Source organism: Hypanus sabinus, chromosome 1 (assembly GCF_030144855.1).
Source record: "Hypanus sabinus isolate sHypSab1 chromosome 1, sHypSab1.hap1, whole genome shotgun sequence".
Taxonomy (NCBI): domain Eukaryota; kingdom Metazoa; phylum Chordata; class Chondrichthyes; order Myliobatiformes; family Dasyatidae; genus Hypanus; species Hypanus sabinus.
In genome coordinates, this window is record NC_082706.1 from 21,884,575 (window position 1) to 21,911,222 (window position 26,648).

At 40.1% G+C, this 26,648-nt stretch overlaps 1 protein-coding gene across 1 annotated transcript in view; it reads right to left on the reverse strand.

The window, feature by feature from the left end:
• The window catches only part of LOC132391497 (anthrax toxin receptor 1-like), a 245,149-nt gene that overhangs the window by 87,047 nt on the left and 131,454 nt on the right, over positions 1-26,648 (reverse strand). The window contains exon 12 of the mRNA XM_059964801.1: positions 20,590-20,668. Coding sequence (XP_059820784.1) covers positions 20,590-20,668 — 79 coding nt within the window. The remainder of the gene's footprint in view (positions 1-20,589; positions 20,669-26,648) is intronic.

Consider the following 26,648-nt stretch of genomic DNA (forward strand, 5'->3'; position numbering starts at 1 on the left):
TTTGGCCCTTATCTAAGAAAGAATGTACTGACATTGGAGAAGGCTCAAAGAAGGTTCATGAAAATGACTCCTGGATTGAGAGGCTTATCATATAATGAGCGTTTGATGGTTCTGGGCCTGTATTCGTTGGAATTCAGAAGCATGGGGGTGGGGGGGGGGAATCTCATGGACAACCTATTGAATTTTTGAAAGGTTGATGGAGAGGATGCAGAGAGGATGTTTCCTGTGGTGGGGTGTCTGGGACCAGAAGACACAGCCTCAAAATAGAGGAATGTCCATTTAGAATGAAGAATTTCTTCAGCCAGAGAGTGGTGAATCTGTGGAATTCATTGCCATAGGCAGCTGTGGAGGCCAAGTCATTGGGTATATTTCAGGTAAGGTTGATAGTTTCTTGACTAGTCAGGGCATGAAGAGTTTTAGGAAGAAGGCAGGAGATCGGGGCTGAGTTAAAAATGGGTCAGCCATGATGAAATGGCAGAGCAGGCTTGATGGTCCACATCGCCTAATTCTGCTTCTATATCTTATCTTACGGTGTTATCTGATCGTGCAATGATCATTCGTGCAAAGGAAAAGCCCTCAGAGAGCAGAGCTAATGAATATCGCAGTGAACAAAACCGTTTTCACCCACTGAATTCATCCTCATAAACACACTGAAACAGGTCCCCTTCATTTTCTGGATCGCAGTATTTTTTGCAGAAGCTCGGAAAACTAGGAATCTGAGCCTATTAATTTTCTTGCTTAACTGACATTGTGACCTATTATATTGAGCCTGCTCTGAATGAAGATCAGTTTGCATGCAGGATGGAGGTCTGTGTTTAAAATGTGATTTTCTAATAGAGAATTATGGAGCTAAATCTTGAACTGGAAGGGCTAGCTATAAAACCTTAGTGGTTTTTGTGAGTCCTGAAAAATGAATATGTTGGCTGACTTGGAGGATAGGATGTTTGGTTGTTTGACCGTGCATGTAAATCTTTAATTAATGAGCATAAAAGAACTCTGTCACAGGAGAAGGCGGCAAAAGTACAGCTCTGCAAATAGAACCATCAAGTAAATCCTTTTCGTTACACTCCATGACTTCTGGCTTTTCTGACACATGCCAAACAGATTGAAAGACAGCCCTGGCACTAGCCCAGAATCTGTGCTGCTAAGCTTAATCACAGGCCACGTAATGTGAGATAATTTAAGGTTTATGATAAAGAGGGGAAGGAATATTATATGCTTTCAGGTGATAACTTCATGGTGCCTCCCCATACACCTCATCTCTCCTCTTCTTCTGAATTCTGAAAGGAACCAGGTCAAACATAGAAACATAGAAAATAGGTGCAGGAGTAGGCCATTCGGCCCTTCGAGCCTGCACTGCCATTCAGTATGATCATGGCTGATCATCCAACTCAGAACCCTGTACCTGCTTTCTCTCCATTCCCCGATCCCTTTAGCCACAAGGGATGAATAATGAAGGCAGAGAGCTTTTCCTCAGCTTTTTTTCCCTCCCTCTGACTCCTCAGATATATTTTCAAAATGGAAGTAAGAAGAACCATATCAAAGAACTCAAAATAAAATGATGTACTACTGAAGCCAGAAGAAGTAAATAGACTTGATGGTCCAGTGGTGATGGTTAATATCATAACAGAACTTAACAAACACCCTTGGAAAAGAACCCTCCAGTTCAACAGCCTTCACAATGTGCTTCACTTTGTACTAAGCCATTTTATTTTCTTCTGTCGGAGGCTGAGGGGAGATCTGATAGAGTGTTATTAGATTATGAGGGGCATAGATAGAGTAGACAGGGGGTATCTTTTTCCAGAGGGCATGCACTGAAGGTGAGAGGGGCTAGATTCAAAGGGGATGTGAGACATTAAGTTTTTTACTCAGAGAGTGGTGGATGCCTGCAATGCGCTTCCTATTATGGTGGTAAATGCACATACATTAGAGACTTTTGAGAGACATTTAGATAGACACATGAATATGATGAAGATGGCGAGGTATGGACGTTGTGCAGGTAGGAGGAATTAGTTTCTGTTTTTTAAATGTACTTTTTAGCCTAGTTTGGCACAATATTGTGGCCTCAAAGGTCTGCTCCTGTGCTGTACTATTCTATATTCTATCAGAGGGAAATGGTTTTGTGTAACAATCTACCTTAAATAGGTAAAGGACTATCACAGGCACCACCAGAGAGCAAAGGCCGCCTTTCTGTTTATGCTGGGACAGTTGAGCATCCAACAGTTGGAAAGTAAAATTAACCACTCTCTTGTGATTTTTAGGAAGGTGGGTAGAGCGCTTCAAAATTCTTGATACCAACACACCTCTCCATCCCACAACAGTGTTCTACAAACTCATCTTTCTCCAGAAAAGAGTCTTAATCTGGTTGATGTATCCAGTTATAATTTCCTTGCGCCAGCTGAGAAGGCACTGACCTATGGCATGAAACCAGCACCACAAGATTACATTACTATTCTCCTCCATCCCTAACTGAGACTGAAGCTTGTCTAAAATATTTGGATTAGTCTCAACTGCGAAAATACTCCAATCTTCTCAGCTGGAGACATCTGGCATGTGTGACACTCTTTTTCTGCAGACACCAGTCATGGGCAATAAGGGTTGCCCTGGTGGTGACATTCACTGACCCCTCCCCCATCCCCATTCACAGAAAATGCCGCTGAAAATGTAGCCTGAATTAAATCTGCCCAAAGCATTTAGATTTGATTTCCTGTCAGATGTGTTTCCAGAATTTTCTGAATTTTTTCCCCTAAATTTGATTCCCAGCATTTACTGTATGCTTTTTGGTTGTTTTTTTTTCTCTCTGCGTTCAGTTTTTGGCCCTGTTCTGTTCCTTAAAAGGGTAATGTCTATTTGTATAGTTCCTTTTGAATTGTTTTCAGATGGCTCTAAAGCCAATAAAATACTTTGTGGAGAATAGTTCCTGTTGTAATATGGGAACCATAGAGACCATTTTACAGACAGCAAGCTTCCATTGTAGCAAGTGATAACGAATAGAGAGCATAGTTTAATAACGTGCAGTGGGAGATAAATATTGGCAGGCACAAAGGAACACAAAGCAATAACAGCAGGAGTAGGTCACTTTGTCCCTTAAGCCTGCCCAACACTTTATGTGATCATAGCATATATTACTGATAGCACCTTCTTTGCCAGTTCCCAAGACTCCTTAATTCCTGCATCTTTCAAAGCATTATCTACTTCCACCTTAAATGCTTCTAATGATCTCAGATGTACAGTCCTCTTGGGTAGAGATTCACACCCACAGTTTCTAAACAGCTCTGTTTTAAATGATTGGTTCCAACAGTACCGTGCAAAAGACTTAGGCAACAGTACTGTACTTGTCAATGTGGAGCGGAGAGTGAGTTTGTAAATCTGGGAGCGTTAAAGGGTGTTGGGAGTGGCGAGGGTGGAGTCCTGCAGGAGGGGAGAGGTGGTAGAGATGCCAGGGGATGGCATGGGTGCAGACACACCCAGCCCCAAGGCACCAGGCAAGATTTTTTATTCCAAATGATTGGTTTATTGATCATTACAGAATGTCACTCTGGTGCTTCCTGCTCCCTCGGCTCTCCCTTTCCCTTTTCCAACCATGGTACACCTCACCCTGCTCCCTTCCCACTCTCAGTCCTCAATAAACTTCTAACTATGTCCCATTGTTCAAGAGTTCCACTAAATGAAAATATCTCAAAATCTACCCTGAAACGCCCCTCCTGATACATGTGTCGGTCAGGTCACCACTCATTCTTCTAAACAGCAAAGAATAGAGTCTCAAAGTATTTAGCTCCTCTTGACAGGACACTTCAGGAATTAGCTTGGTGAATCATTCTCGGAATACCTACTACATCAGTATTACTATCCTAATTATCTCTGGAATAGAGTCAAATGATTCATATTCACTCCAGAGGTGAGAGAGGGCTTTGGTTATTGCCTCATTTGAAAGACTTTTTTTATTGTTGAGAAGTTTCATGTGGATTCCCAAGGGGGTACAGGAACAGTGAAATAGGAAAACATAGTACTTTATTGGAGCCACAGTTCCAAATGTATTCTACTTTTCTCCTGGCAACTATATGGCTTTTATTGAAAACTTTAGGCCCACGAAGATGTTACCACATTGCATCACTCCCATTTTTTGAGATCAGTTTTCCCTATGCTCTGCAAATCCCCATTAGAGCAGCAACATTCCCAAACCTGAAAGTTGCTGCAAACAAGGGATGGGAAATTCCAACCCCAGTATGATGCAAAATTAATCCATGTTTTAAATGCAGCTTGCGGTGAGACACACCAGAAGACTGAATGCAGACGTAGCCTTTTAAGAAACAGGAGTGATGGTGAGCGGCATTGTAATACATCCCCAGTATCCAAACTAAAGGAGGATTGATTTATTTGTAACTCTTGCTTACAAAACTTGCATTCAATGTGAACTGAGTCATAATGGTACAGTTCACAACATCTTGCTTCAGAGAAAATATCCTCATGCCTTGAACTTAAATGGGAGGTCTGAGGTAGAAACAGAAGGTTTCAGCTATTGAGGCAAAATAAAACTTGCTCCTCCATTTTCAAGTTGGAACATAAAACTGAGCTGCCATTAGATGGCCAGGCAGAGCAGCTGACTGTAATTTGATGCATACATGCAATCTCTCCCTGTGGTGGAATGAAATACATTCCTATTCCACCTCTGTTGCAAAATAAAAGCTAGAAAATGAAACAGTCAATGAACTTTTGAAAAAGACAGCAGCAATCCATGACAATGTCAGCTCTCTCAAAGCTCAAAGTATATATGGTGACATACATGTACTTTGATAATGAAGTTATTTTGAACTTAAACATTGGAAATAGTCAGCAGCAATGTAGGCTATCTTTCTTCAGTGCTGATGAAAGGTTTCACACCTTAGTGTTAAAAGCAGAGTTTTCTCATAGGCAGGGAGCCTCTTGCCTGGAATATTTGCTGATCTTCTGGAAGCTCAAAGAAGCTTATCTGCTGCAGCACAGTGGAGCAGCCAGTAGGTCTGACGAAACTACTACAGGTATTGGGAAACTGAAATTATAAGATTCTGGAAACCTTCAACTGGTCAAACAAAATCTGTGGAAAGTGAAACTGTAAGTGTCTCAGGTGTGAGATCCCAACTCCAGAACAGAGACCATAGAACATAGAAGAGTATATCAGAGGAACAGGCCCTTCGGCCCACAATGTGGTGCCAAACCACCTAAAGAGCAGATTAAAAACACCCAAACACCAATCGCTCCTAACTAAACCATGTCCATATCCTTTCATCTTCTTACATCCATGTGCCTATCCAAATGTCCCTTAAAAGCCTCTGATGTACTTGCCTCTCCCACCATACCAGGCTGCGCATTCAAGTCATACACAATTCTCTGAGTAAAAAAACTTACCCCTCACATCCCATTTAAACTTACCTCCTCTCACCTTCAATGCATTAGACATTTCTACTCTGGGAAACAGATACTCCCTGTCTATGCCTCCCATAATCTTATAAACATCTATCAAATCTCTCCTCAGCCTCTGGAGTTCCAGAGAAAATCATTCAAGTTCATCCAGACTCTCTAAAACCAGGCAGCATTGTGTAACCATCTTCTGCCCTCTCTCCAAAGCCTCAACATCCACTACCTCTGACGAAAGGTCTCAGACAGGAAATCTTCAATGTTTCCCTTTCCATAGATGCTGCTGCCCCTTCGAGTGTTTCCAGCTTTTTCTGCTTTTATAATACTTAGCAGAGCTGCCACCTCTCATCTCTGTGTTCAATCCTGACATATATATTGTCCTTTGGATTTTTCATGTTCTCCCTATGACCTTGCATGGTTCCCTTAGGTGCTTCACTTTCCTCTTACGTGCGAAAAATGTGCCTATTGGTAGTTTAGTCTTTGTAAGTTGTTCTACTGTGTTAGCTGGGTGATAGTATCTTGGGAAAAGATGATGGGAATGAGAAATGATGCATTACTGGGAAAATTAATGGGACTAGGATCCCTCTGAGAGCTGCCATGAGCAAAAATGACCTCCAAGATCATCATAAGGAGATACAGAAACAATATGGAATAGGCCATAGCGCTCATGAGATCTATGTTTGCTCTCAGATCAATTCCATCTATTGCATTAACCCACTTCTTGTGTGCCTTTACTGTTCTGTCTTTATTGTGACTCCAGTAAACTCACCTCAATTTTCCTATCATCCACTAAACTAGGAGTAATTTACTGTAGCCAATTAACCTTTGGAATGTAGTAGGTCATTGGAGAACCTGGGGGAAACCCGTGTGGTCCCAAAGAATGAGCAAAGCCTATCTAAACAACAGCAGAGATCAGAAGTAAGCCTAGGTCACTGAAGCTGTAAAGAATCAACAGCCCTAATTACTCTGCCTCTATGGCCTCTTTAACTTTCTGTGAAAAGGAACAAAACCTTCAGTTACACTTAACATATAATAGGGCCAGATGGCATTCACTGGGGGTTTGCCACTTGTCATGTTCTGCTTTGTTGTGCTCTGTGTTGATCTGTCAAGCATTGTGGGCATGCTGCATTGCCACTGCAATGCGTGGAAACACTTCAGGTGTATTGGTTGTTAAAGCAAATGACTCATTTCACTGGATGTTTCCATGTGCACGTGATAAATAAAACTAAATTTGAATCACCTTCCATGCTCGCAAGCAACAGGGGAATCCACTCTGCCCAATCAAACTTCAAACTTCCATAACTGCAATGATCTTCAAATCTCAGCAAATGGAATTAATGGTGTCTCTATTTGCGTATCCTAAATGGTTGTCCTGCAGCTTATGCACATCAAATGTTGCCTCCTTCCATGTGCCTACATCTAATTATAGCTGCACACCTCAGATTTCCTTCAATTCCAATGTATTTATTTATGTTCCTCTTACATGTTTTTTAAAGATTTTCACTGCAACCATTCCCATTAGCAATGAAGTCTATTTTATCAAAATTTTCTGAGCAATAGATCTAACATTCCTGATTATGACTATGAATATAGCTAATGTAGAAATACGACTCCTGACAAAAAAACCTTTTCTTTCTGTATCTATATTCAAAGTTCAAAGTAAATTTATTATCAAATTACATATATGTCACCAAGATTTCCGTAATGAAATCTCTGTCAAGAGATTTACTTTCTCTTTTGGAGAAAGTAATCCAAGTCTGATCAGTTTTTGGTGATACATTTAACCTCACAGTTCTGATATCTTGAAATTCTTTATTGCATTTTTAAGATTGAATGGACAGAGAAAGGGGATATAATTTCGGGATAATAAATCAAAAAAGTTTAGCCTCCAACCTGCTGGCATGAATATCGATTTCTCTTTCTGGATGAAAAGAACCCTCCCTTCCTCTATTCCCCACTTGACCTTTTACCTTTTCTCACCTGCCCATGACTTCCCCCTGGGTCCCCTCCTCCTTCCCTTTCTCTTATGGTCCATCCTCCTCCCCTATCAGATTCCTTCTTCTCCAGCCCTTGACCTTTCCCATCCACCTGGCCTCAACCATCACCTTCCAACGAGCCTCTTTCCCCTCCGCCCACCTTTTAAATCTGGTGTCTTCCTGCTTCCTTTTCGGTCTATTCTTGGCCCCAAAAGTTGGCTGTTTATTCATTTCCATAGATGCTGCCTAACCTGCTGAGTTCCTCCATCATTTTGCTTGTGTTGCTGAGGTTTACAAACCTGGAATGCTCTGCCTCACAGAGTTGTGATATTGTGTCACTAAATAGGTTAAAGGACATGCTAGTTTTTGAACTTCCAGTGAACCTGCTTGAGCAGAGCTGCTGGGGAGGAAGGTTTAAGATTTAGATGTAGTTATTGATAAAGAACTGGTAACATATTTCCAAATCAGGATGATGTGTAACTCTGAAGGGAACCTGCAGGTGGTGGTGTTAGCACACAGCCAGTGCTTTTGTATTGTAGAGGTCTTGGGTTTGTGGGGTGCTGTCGGAGCAGTATGGACGAGTAGCTGCTGTACGTTAGGAGATGATACACACTACAGCCAAAATAGTTGTTGGGGTACCTCTTATGTGAGCTGCTATTGACCTGGAACTCTTTGATAGTCATTGGAGACACACCTATCCAGGTATGTGAGGAGTATTCTGTTACCCTGCTGATTATGTATGAAGATGGTGAAAGGGATAAGAGTGTAGGGGAACAAGTCACCCTTTTAGTTATGCCTTGTAGCCATAGTATTTGTTTGACTGGTCTTGTCATTCTTCTGGATAGTGGTGATAGTAGGGTGATGACAGTGAGAGATTTGGTGATGGTACTACTATTGAATGTCAAGAGTTAGACTCTTTATTGATCAAGATGGGTTACTCCTGGTTCTTCAGTTTTGCAAATGTTACTGGCCAGTTACTGAATACAATCTGGGGAGCAGGCAGGGACTGCTTCATTTTATTGAAGAGTTGAGAGTTAACATAGTGAAATCCTTAGCAAACATCCCCACTTCTGAATCAAAAGCATTGCAATCTGGTCAAGAAAGTTAGGTTCAGGCAACTTTGATGAGCCACAACTGTATTGAACAGCCCAGCTGACTTGAGGATTGTGACCTTCTTCCGTTCTTTGTCCTTCTGTTTTTATATCTCCTTTACCATTCGTATTGCATGCAGACTAGCATTGTAAATCTATATTGTTATTTTAAATAGTTAATTGAAATTAACTAATCATCATATCCTGGTTTTGCAGTATTCTGTGCAGTGGGAGAACAAACCAGTACAGGTTTATTAAATATGAACATACAGTGTAACATCTCCCATCTTTAATGGATAGTAATGAATGTTCTTGCACATCATTTCTTGATTTTACTTTGTCCAATATCTTCATTGGTCACTTTCCCTATAATGGTCCTGTTACTGCCTCTATCTTAAGGCATATAGGCATTCTTAAGGCATTTCTACTCCACAGTCACTTCATCCATATTGACAGCCATTATTTTCCATAAGAACAAATTTGAAATTCTGGGTGGAGTCTCAATCCACTGAAGACTCATTGCCTCGGAGTCTACTCCTGTCTTTGATGAATTCATGGTGTTACCTGTTCAATCTCTGCAGTCCTTCACCACCTCCACACCTTCAACCCTCTCTCTGATTTTCTCTTCACCATCTTGTATAATTTATATATAATTTATTCTGTATGTTGCCTGTATCTAAGAACCTGTAATGCTGCTGCAACAAAGGTTATCACTGTATGTGCACCTCTCTGTACTTGTGCACATGGCAATAAACTCAGCTCAGCTTGATCCTCACCTGTCTTTACCCTCATACTCCTCTTCTGCTAAACATTACAATCTTCTTCTCATCATTTCTACCAGCTTTAATTTCTTGCACAGAATTTATTTCTCTTGTCACCTCTCAACTTTTCTAACATTCGCACAGCTCAATTAATTTTGATGAACATCATTCAACCTGTTTAAGTTTTCCAGAGTTTTATGTAATAGTCAATCAATAAGCACAGTACAGTTGTGAAATTTGTAGTATATCACAAAATTAACTGAATCATTTTAAACTATTAAGGTGGATTTAGCAAAAGTTTGGTGGAAGCTATGCAGCAAGGCAGAACGGCAGAAGTCCAATCAAACCATGTCCTGTTAGATAATCAGAGTGTGGACAGTAGGAGGCTCCGCCACCTTTTTCTTCATCCCAAATGACTGAAATCTGTTTATGAAAATTTATTGTCAAAAGACATTACAATTCTAGCTAGGAATTATCTACTTGTCTGCTTTAACAGGACATTTATTTTTGGCTTAGTGTATACAGAATCCTGCTTGACACTTCAGTGTCTGGGTCGGGTTTACTCTCTGCCAAAATACCAAGTCCTCTGAATAGTAATTTGTAATCATTTTAGTTCAGTCTTTGTTTTGGTTCAAGAGAGTAGGAATCCTGCTGTGTTTTTGAAAAAATAGTCTTCTGGGGCATGTGGCTCATTTCTGAGAATTTGTGAAGAAATTGGGGGAGTAATATATATGAGAAGTAATACTCCCAACATAGCACATGGAATGAACATGCAAGTATATTATTGGTTCACCAACTCTCATAGTCTACTCTCTACACCCATGACTGCGTGGCAAGGCACAGCTCAAACACTGTCTATAAATTTGCTGAACCATTGTTGGCAGAATCTCAGATGGTGATGAAGGGGCTTACAGGAGCGAGATATATCAGCTAATTCATTGGTGTCATAGCAACAACTTTGTACTTAACGTCAGTAAGATCAAAGGCCGGATTGTAGACTTCAAAAAGGGTAAGATGAAGGAACACACACCAATCCTCAGAAGGATGAGTGAGCAACTTCAAGCTCCTGAGTGTTAATATTTCTGAGGATCTCACCTGGTCCCAACACATCAATGGAGTCATAAAGGCAGCAAGACTGTGGCTATATTTCATTAGGAGTTTGAGGAAATTTGTTATGTCACCAAAACTCAAAAATTTCTACAGATGTACTGAGGAGAGCATTCTGACTGACTGCATCACCATCTGATATGGGTGTGGGGCCATTGGATCAATGTAAACTGCAGAGAGTTGTAAAATTAGTCAGTTCCATCCTGGGTACTAGCCTCCGTCGTATCCAACAGATCTTCAAGGAGTGGTGCTCAAAAAGGCAGCATCCATTACTAAGGACTCCGATCACCCAGGATATGTCCTCTTCTTAATGTTACTATCAGGAAGGAGGTACAGAAGCCGCAAGGCACACACTCAACGATTCAGGTCAGCTTCTTCCTCTCTGCCATCTGATTTCTGAATGGACATTGAACCCATGAACGTTACCTCACTTCTTTTTTATATCCATTTTTGCACTACTTATTTAATTTAACTGTTTCATATACATTAATACATACTGTGATTCAGTTTTTCTACATTATCATGTATTGCATTATACTGCTGCCACGAAGTTCACAAATTTCACAGATTTTCCTAGCGATTTTAAAGCTGATTCTGATAGAGAATTAATGCATGAAATGAAAAGTTCACGTACAAATGGAATAGACTCGCAGAAAATTATTTTCATTGACATATTATTTAGAACAGTATCACCACGTGTGTTCTTATAGTTCTGTATTAATGTGTTGAAATTGCATTGCTTTTTATGAGTGTTGAATTTGCCTCCAAAAGAGCTCTGTGCTATTTTAGGGACCTATGGGTTTGGTCCATTGCATTACGTATGACCTTTTAAAGACATGAAATTTTAACAGGATAGAAATGGCCAACTCAGGGCAATGGGTCAAAAGGACGCCAACATATTTAGAGCTGCAACATAAAGCAATGAACAGCTGGAATAGATCTAATTGACAAACAGTTGTGCATGCGAGAAGGTATGGTTGATAATCAGGAAGTAGCAGATCAAATAGGTTGAAATGTTTGCTTCACGTTATACAAGTATATATAATAGTATTTGTATGGTTGCTTGGTAACACACTCTTATCATGAAGTCAAAAAAGGTCATGGGACACTGTCAAGCATGTTCTTCAGTGGAAATGCTCTCATTACAGTCGCACAAGTGGCTGTTAAAGATCTCAAAGCTTCCCAAAGAGTTCCATCAGCATTATGTTCAGTATTCTTTCTTTGAACAAAAATACCAAAATGGATATTAACCAGTCATTCAACTACTTGTGACATTGTCCTGTGTTCATGATAGTTGTTGTTAATAATAATACTTTATTGATCCCAAGTGGGAAATGCTTTTGTTACGGCAGCAACATTTAAAAACACGCTTAGCAGTGTGATGACTTAACTAATTACAGAACAATAATAGTGTACCAATGTGCAAAAATAATGTATGAAATAATAAAACAGAGACCACTGCACTATGATGTGTGTTCAGAGATGAACAGTTGTAAATGCTTATTGCATTTGGTAAGAAAGATTTTCTGTAACAATCTTTCTGACAGCAGAGCTGAAGGAGTCTGCTCAAAAAGGTGCTCTATTGCTTATTCAGTAGGTTATGAAGAGGATGTGAGAGATTGACCATAATGGATAACAGTTTGTTAGTGAGCTTGCCACCACCAACTCAAAAGAGTAAGAGTTGTAGTCAAGGACAGTTCCAGCCTTTCTGATGAGATTATTCAGTACGCTTGCAAGACCAGCACCTATGCTGCTCCCCCAACATAAAGCAGCAAAGAAAACTGCACTCACTGTAACAGACTGGTAAAAGATCTAAAAAATGTGAGGAACAATAACATGTATGGGCCACTCGTGCTCTTTTGCTATTCAGTGAGATTAACATTTTTTGCAAGTGAAGGGAATTCCGAATACCAAGAGGCATTTACAAAGAAAGAAGAAAAAAAATCAATTATAGGAAAGACATCATTATATTGGAAAGGGTGCAGAAAATATTTACCAAGATGCTGCCAGGACTTGAGCTTGTGAGTTATAGGGAGAGGAATGGATAAGCTGGAACTTTATTCCTTGGAACGTAGGAGATTGAGGGGTGACCTTATAGAGGTGTATGAAATCAGGAGGTGTATAGATAGGGTGAATGCACAGTTTTTTTTCCCAGGGAAGAGGTAAACTAGTGTGCATAGTTTTAAGGTGTGAGGTAAAATGAATCTGAGGGACAACTTCTTCACCCAGAGTGTGTTGCGTGTATGGAATGAGCTGCCAGAGGAAGTGCATAAAGCAAGTCAAATAATACACATAAGATATTTGGATCAGAGTCAGAATAAAGTTAGTTATCACCATTTTATGTGACGTGAAATTTGATGTTTTGCAGTAGCAGTACAGAGCATAAACAGAAACCACTATCAGTTACAAAATAAATAAACAATGCAAAACAGAAAGGGATAATGAGGTAGTGTTCAATGATGGTTCAATGATGTTCGGATGATTTAGAGGGAAATGGGCCAATGGAACTAGCTTCGTGGGTACCAGAGTTGGCATGGAGGAGATGGCCCTGTTGGTTTTTAAGCTCCCCAAATGCATGACTCTGTAGCTGATATTTTATCTCAGTGCCACTTTTCTGCATAAGACCAATATCACAGATTCCATCAACGTATAAAACAAATCCACTAACATTCATCAGACCATAAGATACTGGTCTGCTCCGCAATTTTATCATAGTTGATCCAATTTTCCTCTCAGTACCAATCTTCTGCCTTTATGTCCTGACCAATCAAGAATCTATCAGTCTTTTCTGTAAATATACATAAAGACTTGGCTTTCACAGCTGCCTGTGGCAAGGAATTCCACAGATTCACTACTCTCTGGCTAAAGAAATTCCTTCTTATCTGTGTTCTAAGAAGATGCCCCGCTATTCTAAGGCAGTGCCCTCTGGTTTAGACTGTCCCATCATAGGAAACATCCTCTCCACATCTACTCTATTAAGGCTTTTCAACATTCAATGTGTTTCAATGATGCTACCCCTCATTCTTCTGAATTCTAGTGAATACAGGCCCACAGCCATCGAACACTCTTCATATGACAAGGCATTCAATCCTGGAATCATTTTTGAGAACCTCCTTTGAACCCTCTCCAGTTTCAGCACATCCTTTGTAAGATAAGGGGACCAAACCTGCTCACAATACTCCGAGTGAGACCTGACCAGTGCTTTCCAAAGTCTCAACATTACATCCTTGCTTTTATACCCTAATCCTCTTGAAATGAATGCTAACATTGCATTTGCCTTCCTCACCACAGATTAAATCTACAAGTTAACCTTTAGGGAATCCTGCTACTTCTTTGCCCATTCTCCTAATCTGTTGAAGTCCTTCTGTAGCCTCTGTACTACTTCAAAACTACCTGCCCCTCAACCTATCTTCATATTGTCTGCAAACTTTGCAACAAAACCATCAATTCCATTATCCAAATCATTAACAGAAAACATAAAAAGAATTGGTCCCAACACTGACCCCTGTGGAACGCCACCAGTCACTGACAGAAGTGGCTCCCTTTATTCCCACCCTTTGCCTCTTGCCAATCAGTCACTGCTTTATCTTTGCTAGAATTATTCCAAAAATACCATGGGCTTGTAGCTTGTTAAGCAGCCTCATGTATGCCACCTGTGGACCACACCTCATATGGTCTTCTGAAAATCCAAGTACACCACATCAGCTTGTTATTTCTTCAAAGAATTCCAACAGATCTGTTAGGCAAGAATTTTCCTTGAGCAAACCAGGCTGACTATACCCTATTTTATCATGTGATTCTAAATGCCCTGAGACTTATCCTAAATAATTGACTCCAACATCTTCCCAACCACAGAGGTCAGACTAACTGGGCTATAATTTCCTTTCTTCTGCCTCTCTCACATCTCGAAGAGTGGAGTGACATTTGCAATTTTCCAGTCTTCTGGAATTATTCTAGAGTTTAGTGATTCTTGGAAGGTCATTACTAATGCCTCCACAATGTCTTCACCTCTTTCAGAACCCTGGATTGTACACCATCTGGTCTGGGTGACTTATCTACCTTCAAACCTTTCAGTTTCCCAGGCGTCTTCTCTCTAGTTATGGTAACTTCACACACTTCATGACCTCTGATGCCTGGAACTTCCACCATACTGCTAGTGTCTTCCACAGTGAAGACTGTTGCAAAACACTTTATCAGTTTGCCCGCCATTTTCATGTCCCCCATTACTACCTCTCCAGCATAGTTTTCCAATGGACCGATATCCACTCTTGCACTCTTTTACACTTTATATATCTGAAGAAACTTTTGGTATCCTCCTTAATATTATTGGCTAGCTTACTTTCGTATTCCATCTTTATCTTCTTAATGACATTTTTAGTTGCCCTCTGTTGGTTTTTAAACTCCCCAATCCTCTAACTTCTCACTAATTTTTATTCTATTATCTTGGCTTTTGTGTTGGCTTTGACTTCTTTTGTTAGTCATGGCTGTGTAAGCTTGCCTTTAGAATATTTCCTCTTTGGGAAGTTTATATCCTGTGCCTTCTGAATTGCTTCCAGAAATTCCAGCCATTGCTGCTCCACTGTCATCTTTTCTAATCAATTCTGGGCAACTCCTCTTCCATATCTCTGTAATTCTCTTTACTCCACTGTAATACTGATAAATCTAACTTTAGCTTCTCAAATTTCAGGGTGAAATTGATCATATTATTATCACTTGCCCCTAAAGGTTCTTTTACGTTATGCTCTCTAATAATTTCTGGTTTATTGCACAACACCTAAACCAGAATAGCTGATCCCCTGGTGGGCTCAACCACGAGGTGCTCTAAAAAGCCGTCTCATAGGCATTATTAAAACTCTCCCTCTTGGAGTCCAACGCCAACCTAATTTTCCCAATTTACCTGCATATTAAAATCCCCCACGACTATTGTAACATTGCCCCTTTGGCATGCATTTTCTATCTCCCATTGTAATTTGCTGACCACATTCTTACTACTGTTTGAGGGTCTGTAATAAACACACATCAGGGTCTTTTTACCCTTGCAGTTCCTCAGCTCCATCCACAATGATCTAACACCTTCCAACCCTATGTAACCTCTTTCTAATTATTTGATTTCAATTTTTACCAACAGAACAATGCCGCACCCACCTGCCTTCCTGCCTGTCCTTTCGATACAATGTGCATCCCTGGACATGAAACTCTCAGATATGATCTTCTTTTGGTTGTGATTTAGGGATGCCTACAACATCATACATGCCAACCTGCAACTGTACTACAAGTTCGTCTATCTTATTTGACTGTGTGTAATCAAATATAACACCCTCTGTCCTTTATTCATCCTTTTTGATTTTGTCCACATTTTGCATTGCAACTCATCCTGTTGACTGCAATTTTGCTTTATCAACAGTCTCTGCTCACTACACATTGCCTCAGCTTTTAAACCAGCTACGTCATCTTCTGCACTATCATTGACCTTTCCTACAATTCTTCTTGAATTGAAATAAACACAGCTCAGGACACGAGTCACACCATACTCAACCTTTTGATTCCTAACTTCATCTGAGGTCTTAGCAATCACAACCTCTCCATTAACTGTTCTGACTCTCTGGTTCCCATTGCCTGCACTGTAGTTTAACCCCCACCGTGGAGCATCCTTCCTGCTAGGATTAGAATCAGAACCAGGTTTATTATCACCGGCGTGAGATGTGAAATTCATTAACTTAGCAACAACAGTACAATGCAATGCATATCTAGCAGAGAAAAGAAAACAATAATAAATAAACAAGTAAATCAATTATGTGTATTGAATAGATTTTTTTAAATGTGCAAAACAGAAATACTGTATATTAAAAAAAGATGAGGTAGTGTCCAAAGATTCAATCCCTATTTAGGAATCAGATAGCAGAGGAGATGAAGCTGTTCCTGAATTGCTGAGTGCGTGCCTTCAGGCTTCTGTACCACCTATCTGATGGTAATAGCGAGTAAAGGGCATGCCCTGGGTGCTGGAGGTCCTTAATAATGGATGCTGCCTTTCTGAGACACTGTTCCCTGAAGATGTCCTGGGTATTTTGTAGGCTAGTGCCCAAGATGAAGCTGACTAGATTTACAACCTCCTGCAGCTTTTTTTCAGTCCTGTGCAGTAGCCCCTCCATACCAGACAGTGATGCAGCCTGTCAGAATGTTCTCTATGGTACAACTATATATAAATTTTTGAGTGTATTTGTTGACATGCCAAATCTCTTCAAGCTCCTAATTAAGTATAGCCACAGTCTTGCCTTCTTTATAACGACAACGATATGCTATGAATAAAGAGGCATATTAGTCCCCCTCCTGTTCAGGTGCAAGACATCCCTTCTGTACAGGTCTTACCTTCTCTGGAAGAGAGCCCAATAATCCAGAAATTTTATGCCCTCCTTCCAACACTAACTTCTTCACCACATATTAAATTGTATAATCTTCCCAGTTCTGCCCTCACTGGCCCATGGCATGGGTACCAATCCTGAGATCACAACCCTTGTGGTCCTGTCTTTTGACTTAGCACCTAACACCCTACGCAGAACCTCATCATTCATCCTACCCCTGTCACTGGTACCTACCTGGAGCAAGATTTCTGACTGTTCACACTTCCACTTAAGAATGTTGAGGACTTGATTCAAGATATCCTGGATCTTGGCACCTGGAAGGCAACATACTGCCCTGGAATCGCGTTTTCACCCACAGAACATGCTGTCTGTTCCCCTAACTAATGGATCTCCTATCACCACAGCATGCCTATTCTCCCTGCTTCCCTTCTGAATCACAGAGCCAGACACCCAACCACTGTGACTTTCCTGTTAGGTCAACCACACCCCCCCAACAATATCCAAAGTTGTTGAGAGGGATGGCCACAGGGGTACTATGCACTGGCTCCTTGACCCCTTTCCCCTTCCTGACTGTCACTCAATTTCCTATGTCCTGCACCTTGGGTGTAACTACTTCTCTGTATGTCCTATCTATCACCACTTCAACCATCTGAATGATCCAGAGTTTATCAACCTCCAGCTTCAACTTCTTAAAGCAGATTGTTAGAAGCTGCAGCTGGATACACTTCTCCCAGCTGTAGCGTCAGGGACAGTGGTGTTCTCTCTGAATTCCCACATCCCACAAGAGAAGAATTCCTCTATCCTGCCTGGCACCTCTACCGTCCTAGCTGAGCAGATATAAAGAAAGGAAGGAAGGAAAAAAAATCTTCACCTTGAGCTTTTCTTTACTTTCTCTGACTGAAGTCTCTCTTCGTTGAAGCCTCAAAGAGCTAAAGCCTCCAGATCACCACTCTGACTCTGTTCATTTAAATGATGGTAACTGCGCTTACCCATGCCTTCCCCTCATTAGCTCTGTTAATTAATTCCAAACATGGATTGGTCACTGGTCAAAGCTCTATTTTGCTGTAGTGACCTGCTGCTCCCTTTTGTACTCGGGTAGTGGACCTGAGTGAAATCCCTTCCTCTCAAAACTTCCGATGTCTGGATTGGTTGCTGCTCAATGCTCTATTTCCAAAATATATATATTGTGTGACTGAATGAAAGTGAGCCTGTTAAGATTGTTGTTATTACCTTCCTAATCCTTTTTTGTAAAATTCCAAAATACTCTTCCTTTTCATCTCCATTCTGAGCAGTTTGTCCTCTATTATTGAGACTATGACCCCTGCTCTTGACAAGTTAGCCAAGAGTTACGTTATCCTTGCATCTACCTTTTCAGTAAGATCGTGTCACACATGGGATTCATGTGCTTAACCTTTCAATAAGATAAAACTGCCATCTCAGGAATCAACCTGATAAACCTGGCCAAATATCAAGTTTGCACTTAGAAAGCCTCTTCAATGTCATAAAATATCCAAAGGCATTGATTATACTTTGATTGTCATGGGGTGGTGATTAGACTTTCTTGTTGGTGAAGGTCATTGCTTGTACTGATGTGGTTACTTGTTGCCTGTAAGCATACATGAATACTGTTTGAGCCTTACATCACACAGGCATTGACTGTTTCATTTTTTAAGGTGTTGCAAATTGATAAGCATCACTGAACATTGATGTCAGCACAATGGCCCAGCTGGGCAATGCACAGTTACAACTAATAGGGTTGCTGCTGCCTCACACTCTAGTCAATAGACAATAGAGACAATAGACAATAGACAATAGGTGCAGAAGTAGACCATTCGGCCCCTCGAGTCTGCACCGCCCAATCTCTCCAATCTCTCTGCATAATCTAGATCCAATCCTCACCCCCAGTGTTGTCTGTGTGCAGTTTGCACGTTCAGCATCGACTGCTTGGGTTTCCCCCTGGTGTTCTTGATTCCTTTCTCGTGACAGAAAGGAAGTGTCTTATTGAAGTTGTTTCATAGAATTTATGGGAATGTGGGGAGAATATGTTATGTAAAAAAAATGGAGGAATGGGGCTAGTCAGTGAGCTGGCATAGACTTAATGGGCTGAGTGACCTCTTTCTAAGATGTAATGAAATATGGAAATCCCCATAAATAACATGAAAGAAATTGGTAAAGCAAATAAAGAGGCTTGGGCATAGGATGTGCTTACATTCTTGGATACACTAGAATAGGTGGTATAGTGAACAATGAAGATTATTAAAAGTTACAGAGGGATCTTGATCAGCTGCGCAGATGGTCCAAGGAATGGCAAGTAGAGTTTAATTTGGATAAGTATGAGATGCTGTGTTTTGGAAAGTCAAATCCAGGTAGGACTTCCACAGTGAATGACAGGGTCCTGGAGAGAATTACAGAACAGAAAGATTTAGAGACCTGTGAGTACAAGTACAAGGTTGCCTAAAAATTGAAACACAGGTAGACAAAATAATGAAGGAGGTTTTCGGCACTCTGTTCTTCATAATTCACGGCTTTGAGTATTAACGGTGCTAAGTCATTGTGTGGATGCACAAGGCACTGGCGAGGCCTCACATGGAGGATTATTTTCTGTTTTTTGCCCTGTTATAGGAAAGATGCCATTGCCAGGCTATGATTTTATTCCTAGAACACAGGAGATTGAGAGGTGATCATATAGTGGTGTATAAAATCATGAGGGGCACAGACAGGATGAATGCACTCAGTATTTTTCCCAGGGTTAGGAACCCAAGACTCAGTAGGCTTTGGTTTCAGGTAAGAGGGAACTTGAGGGACATTTTTTTTTACTCAATGAGTGGTATTTATATTGAATGAATTGCCAGAGCTGGTGCCTGAAGGGGTGGTTTGAAATACTCAAACCACCCCATCTGGCACCAACAATCATTCCACAGTCAAAGTCACCTAGATCACATTTTTCCCCATTCTGATATTTGGTGTAAACAACAATTGAACCCTTGATCATGTCTGCATTCTTTTTTGCATAAAGCTGCTGCCACATGATTGCTGACTAGATATTTGTATTAACAAGCAGATGTACAGATGTACCTAATAAAGTGGCTACTGTGTATATATTTCACAGGCTGTAAAACAATTTGGGATACTCTGAAGTGGTGAGAATCTTCCTTTTCCCTACTTGACTCTGACTGGATTGCCCTGCTTAGTATTTGTTTAATATTGACCTGTATGTCCTTTGGGACTTTCCACACACTTGCAATTCCATCTTACAAAGATACAAGGCTGAGACTAATTAAGCAAGCACATCCAGTAATATACTTTGGTATGGTTTGTGTCTCATTACAAGAGGTCAGCTGCCTCATTCAAAGGGACACAGAAAATTGCAAATTTCAGAACAGTGCCAATACAATATTCCAAGAGTATAAAGGGATTAATTCCCTATGTACCTTGGTCTTAGGAAAGATAGATAAAGTCCAGATATTATACAGGGAGGAGTGAAATGGAGAAAGTCTTAGCTAATTCACTTGGCACATTTGAATAAAACCAAATTTCTCTTTTATTTGGGAATTATATATAATAAAACATAAAGAAATTCACAAGTCTGATCCAGGAAAATTCTTCACTGTTGGAGAGGTTTCAAGGATGAATGAGCTGATATTCCAGACAGAATGGACATATATGATGGAAAGATGAGTGGGCAAGTGCACATCAATTAAATGGTGTGAAAATTGTTACTATGAACCACCTTTCTCCCTGCTCCAGGAAAATTGACTGTAATAATACAAAAGAGGAAGATAAAAGTTTAACTAGTAGTTCCTTCAATGTGAAAGGGATTTCACCACTTTTTTCTGCAGAAGAAAAATCCTGTAATAGGTTAAGTTATATTTAAGGTTTCAAAGTAAACTACTTTACTCACACAGTGGACGGTTGTGATGGTGACAGAACTGGAAATGAAGCTAAGACCATCATTCATGCTGACCTGCAAGAATACCTTTCTGAAAGAAAACAGAAGATATTACATGAAACTCTTGACAGGATCCAAGAAGAAGATGAAAGCATTATTTTTTTTTAGTCCATGAGCTTTGATTATTCATTGTGTTATAGGGGTGTGGGCACTATTGACAAGACTATCATTAATAGTCTTTAGGAACAATTTTACCCCTCCATTTCTGAATGGACCTTGAACACATGAACTTTACCTAGTTTGCTCTCTTATTGCATTATTTATTTATTTTGTACTTGTTTCTTACTGTAACAAAACAACAAATTTCTCAACACATATCAGTGTTAATAAACCTGATTCTGATTCTCATTCTAATAGCCTTTCCTAAATTGCATTTCAAAGTTCAAAGTAAATTTATCATTAAAGTATATATATATGTCACTATATACAATGCTGAAATTCATTTTCTTGCAGGCATATTCGATAAATCCATAAGAGAATAATAACCATTATAGAATCAATGAAAGACTGCACCAACTGGTCATTCAATCAGTGTGCAAAAGACAACAAGCTGCAAATACAAAAAGAAAGAAATAATAATAACAAAAAATAAACAATTAGTATCAAAAACATGAGACTAAAATTCCTTGAATGTGAGTCCTTTGGTTGTGGGAACACTTCAGTGATGGCTAAGTGAAATTTAGTGAAGTTATCCCCTTTTCTTCAAGAGTCTGATAGCTGAGGGGTAATAACTGTTCCCGAACCTGGTGGTACAGGTCCTGAGGCTCCTATACCTACATTCTTATGGCAGGAGTGAGAAGAGAGCATGATCTGGGTGGTGATGATCCCTGATTATGGTTGCTGCTTTTCTGTTACAGTGCTCCATGTAGATGTACTTGATAGTTCGGAGGCTTTACCCCTGATGGACTGGACTGTATCCACAACTTTTTGTAGAATATTTGGATATTCCATTCAAGGGCATTGGTGTTTCCATACCAGGCTCTAATACAGCCAGTCAATATACTCTCCACCACACATCTATAGAAGTTTGTCGAAGTTTTTCACGTCATACCAAATCTTCACATACTCCTAAGGAAGTAGAGGTGCTGCTGTGCTTTTTTCATAATTGCAGTTACACGCTGGGCCCAGATCTTCTGAAGTGCTAACACCAAGGAATTTAAAGTTTCTGACCTTCTCCACCTCTGATCATCTGATGCCGACTGGCTCATGGATCTCTGGTTTCCTCCTCCTGAAGTCAATAATCAGCTCTTTGGTCTTGCTGACATTAAATAAGAGGTTGTTGTTGTGGCACCACTCAGTCAGATTTTCAGTCTCCCTCTTACAGATTGATTCATTACCTCCTTTGATTCCTAGGACAGTGGCATCAACAAATTTTAATATGGCATGTGATAAGGTGATGGTGAAATGTCCGTTTTCTTCTTGCAGAAGCTACTCCATAATGTTATTGCATTGAAATTTGTCAGGATTATGATGAAAAATTGACCTTTAAGTTTGGTTGGTGTACAACTAGTTCAGGAGGCAATGGTGTTCTTATGCTCTTGCTGCCTCTGTCATACTTAGTGCAGGAAATCATGAGTTTGGGAGGTGCTAGAGCAGACAGGTGAATAATTACTGTGCATTTTGCAGGTAATACACACTGTGGCCACAGTAAATGAGTGGTGAATTGACCTTTTTTAATGCTGCAGAAATAGCGCACTGCATAAAACACGTGTTCTGAAGTGCAAGTTTTGTGGCATTGCTGAGAATAAAGAGTCCAAACTGGGCAAAACTTATCCCTGAGTTGCAAAGGAGACTTGGTAAAGCACATATAGCATGCCTAAATGTGGTGATTTATTACAGTGTAGAAGAAAATTATTACACTCTGTCAGTAGATCACAGGCTCAAACTATAGAATAACAATCTGGCTTCAAGTAAGTGAAAGCAGTCAATGATCATTCCTCTATTGACTCCAGAATCTTGAGTTCAGTATAATGAAAACAAACAAACCCTGACAGAGATAAATGTTAAAAGCCAGCTGTCCGCTCCTTGGAGACACTGTCCAACATTTTGAAGTCTAACCTCCACAGTAAAGGCCATAGTACTTCCACTGAACAAGCATCAACATGTGACTCAAAAGTATGTTTGTCTCACTATTAACACTGAACATCAGCCCTCTTAAAGGTATGATATAATTACAAATAGGGAATGGGAATCATGACTGACTACACTCTCAATGGGCGGCTATCTCCCGACTCAACCTGAAGACCTCATTCTCATTCACAGACAACCTTTCAAAATGATGCAGCTGCTAAACTTCAGAAGATGGTATGATCAAACGGGCAAGAACAGATCACAAGATGGTATGATTGAATAGGCAAAGGCAGTTCACAAGATGGTATGATTGAATAGGCAAGAACAGATCACAAGATGGTATGATCAAACAAGCAAAACAGTTCACAAGATGGTATGATTGAATAGGCAAAACAGTTCACAAGATGGTATGATTGAATAGGCAAAACAGTTCACAAGATGGTATGATCAAACAAGCAAAACAGTTCACAAGATGGTATGATTGAATAGGCAAAACAGATCACAAGATGGTATGATTGAATAGGCAAAACAGTTCACAAGATGGTATGATCAAACAGGCAAAACAGTTCACAAGATGGTATGATCAAAACAGTTCACAGACAGTATGATTAAATAGGCAAGAACAGTTCACAAGATGGAATGACCAAATAGGTAACAAAAGTTCACTAGACAATATGATCAAATAGGTACAACAGTTCACAAGATGGAATGATCAAATAAGTAATAACAGTTCACAAGATTGTAAGATAAAATTGGTAACAGCAGTTCACAAGACAATACGATTAAATAGGCAAGAAAAGTTCACAAGATGTAAATATGCTTGGACCTGAAGACAGTTGCCCTTTGGACTATAAGTCATGGATAAACAAATAAAAAGTTAGTTTATGTATGTATGTATTAATTAATTAATCAATCAATCAGTTAATTAATTAATATAGTGCAGAACAGGCCCTTCCAGCCCAAAAGCATCAACCAGCAATCCATCTATTTAACCGTAGCCTAACCATCAGACAATTTACAATGACTAATTAACCTACTAACCGGTATGTCTTTGGGCTGTGGGGGGGAACTGGAGCACCTGGAGGAAACCCATGCAGTCACAGGGAGAATATGCAAACTGCTTACAGATGATGCTAGAATTGAGCCCTGAATTTCAAATGCCCTGACTTGCAATAGCATCATGCTAGCGGCTACGCTACTGTTGCGCCCCACTTTGTGTTCTCTCACCTCCTGCTGTAAATTGCCCAGTAGGCAGCAGCCAACTTTAAAAACATTCTGTACAGGCTATTTTTAAGCTTAAGCCCATTAGGTATTATCATATCACTTAATAGGGAGAGAGCAGACAATCTTCAGCCTATCACATCAAAGTCTATGCTCATGTTCCATCATGGACATAGATTTCCATATTTATGTTGTGTCATTTTTCATTAACTTAGTATTTAGTTAAAGATGGGAATTTAATCAGGAGAGTTTGATGCTCCACAGATAGAAATAGAGAAACTTTTGAGTGAACTTCAGGCAGGAATCTAATCAGTAGGTTTGGGATGGAGTCTGTGTAGAACAACGTTCCCAGGAGTGAGTTACAGAGTGGAATGTAATCTAAGATGAAATGCAATCAGCTGATTTAAACATACATGGGACAATGGATATCTGTGAGGAACTGAAACAGACTCAAAATCATTCAAGGAGTTTATATATAGTATAATGAATAAGTACTGTAATGGATTGGATGGCTTACATACAGCACAATAGATACCTGGAACAAGTTACAGGCTCCAAGCAAAGTGGTTCAGATTCAGGAACCAGATCCAAAGCAGTTAATTGTACAGATGAGTCCAAGTCCATACAAACAGCAGAATTGAAGCAGAACCTCACAACAAATTAGAATCATGTTTTCTCTCTATTGTAAATTCGTTATTGGAGCTAAGAGAGTTGAAAGTGAAACCAGGACTTGACTAAGAGTGACTGTGATTTGATAGAGCGGAAGGAGCACGTGAGCCCAGGAACTCTCCTTTCTCTTTCTCCTCCTCCTCTCCCTTTCGGCAACTTTTTCCAGATGGCGATCAGCAGCTGGATTTCTCTGCAAAGGTCGAAGGTTTCTGAGATGAGTCGGATAGGTATGCATAGCTCCTCAAGATATTAAGGTGATGTCATTAATGGAGGACACTACCAGTGGGTCCATTCCAGGTCTAATCGGCGAGTGGGTTGCCTGTGGAATTTCTGGCCCACCTTGAGAGATAAATTACATCGCTGGTGGATGTAACAAATTTCATTTTGGAAGCAATCTTAATCCTTCAAGAATCATTAAAGGAGATGTTGTAAGTGATTTTGGAACTTTCCATGTTTCTCTAGCAAATTTCTACAGAAGGAGAGCATTCTGACCGGTTGCATCACCATCTGTCATGCAGGCTCCAATGTACAGGATAAAAAACAGGGCACAGACTCAGGAGCTCCATCAGGGGCACAAACCTCTCACTGTCAAGGACGCCTTCAAAAGTCAGTACCTCAAGTAGGCAGCATTCATCGTAAAGGACCCTCACCATCCAGGACATGCCCTCTTCTCAATACTACCATTAAGGAGATACAGGAGCCAGGGGACTCACATTCAGTGTTTTAAAATAAAGCTCCTTCTTCTTTGCCTTTAGATTTATGAATGGTCCATGAACCAATGAACACGACCTCATTATTTTCCTCTCTGTATGCACTATCATTTTTTTGTATCTCTTATTGTAACTCGCAGTATTTTTTAATGTATTGTATTGTACAGCTGCCATGAAACAACAGATTTCATGACATATGTCAGTAATAAATTTGATCCTGATTCTGATTCTGGTTCATGTTCAACATGCTCTGCAGTTTAGCCAAACATAGAAAATATTGAGCCACACAGCCAAATAGCATTCAAAAGAAATGAACGGTCTTCCAAGTTGTCATAGAACTGAAGAAATAATTTCTTTAAGCACATTGCAGTAATGGATTGTCGAACTATCATGAGCCAAATTTACAGGAGAGGTGGAATGTTGGAAAGGTCTAATTGGCATGTTGTTTTATTTCCCAAGTGGGAGACATTTTTTGAAAAAAAAGAGAATAACAGATACTTTATTTCATAGCATGTCAAAGGACATTATCATATTGCAAAAGGGTTCAATTATTCATTCAAAATTGTTTGGAGAGGATTTTCGAAAGAATTGGCCTGGGTTCCATACTATTAGTTCTGATTCTTTCAAGCACCCACTTCCACCAGTTCCACGATGCTTTGGCAATCACACAGAATTTTGGATTGCTCATAAACTACCTTTTACTTAGTTTTCTCCAGTGTTCTCCTATAACATATCCACTACTTTGTGGTAGCTGGTCCCTTCCTTTTTCCACCAGCCAGAAAACTGAGTAGCATGTAACTATCCTCCAATGGTTACCTTCTCTATGTGTTTGAAGGCAAATATCCCTCTACAATATACTTGACTGAGCTTAGATCTCAGTGCGTTACACACCGTTCCCTTCACTCAGTCACAGTGCTTTCAAGGGCCAAAACTATAGAACTCAAGTTCAAAGTCTTCGCTACTTTGTTTTGCTTTAGGTTACTCAGGTAATGATCAAGCAACTCAAGGTTATGTTTTACTTGCCTGATATTTCAGAATCCTTTCAGGAAGGACTCTTAGGTCTGGCACAGTGGCACAGCTAGTAAAGTTGCTGCTCCAGCAGTCTGAGTTCAATCCTGACCTCTGGTGCTGTCAAAGCAGAGTTTTTGTACATTCTCACTGTGAGCATATCAGTTTCTTCCGGGAGCTCTGGCTTCCTCCCACATCCAATACACTTTCAGTTCAGTAGATTAACTGGTCACTCTAAATTACCACTCATATGGGCAAGTGATAAAACTTAGGAAGAGTTGATGGGGAGAATAATACAGGATAGCATGGACTTGGTGTAACAATGCCTTTTAA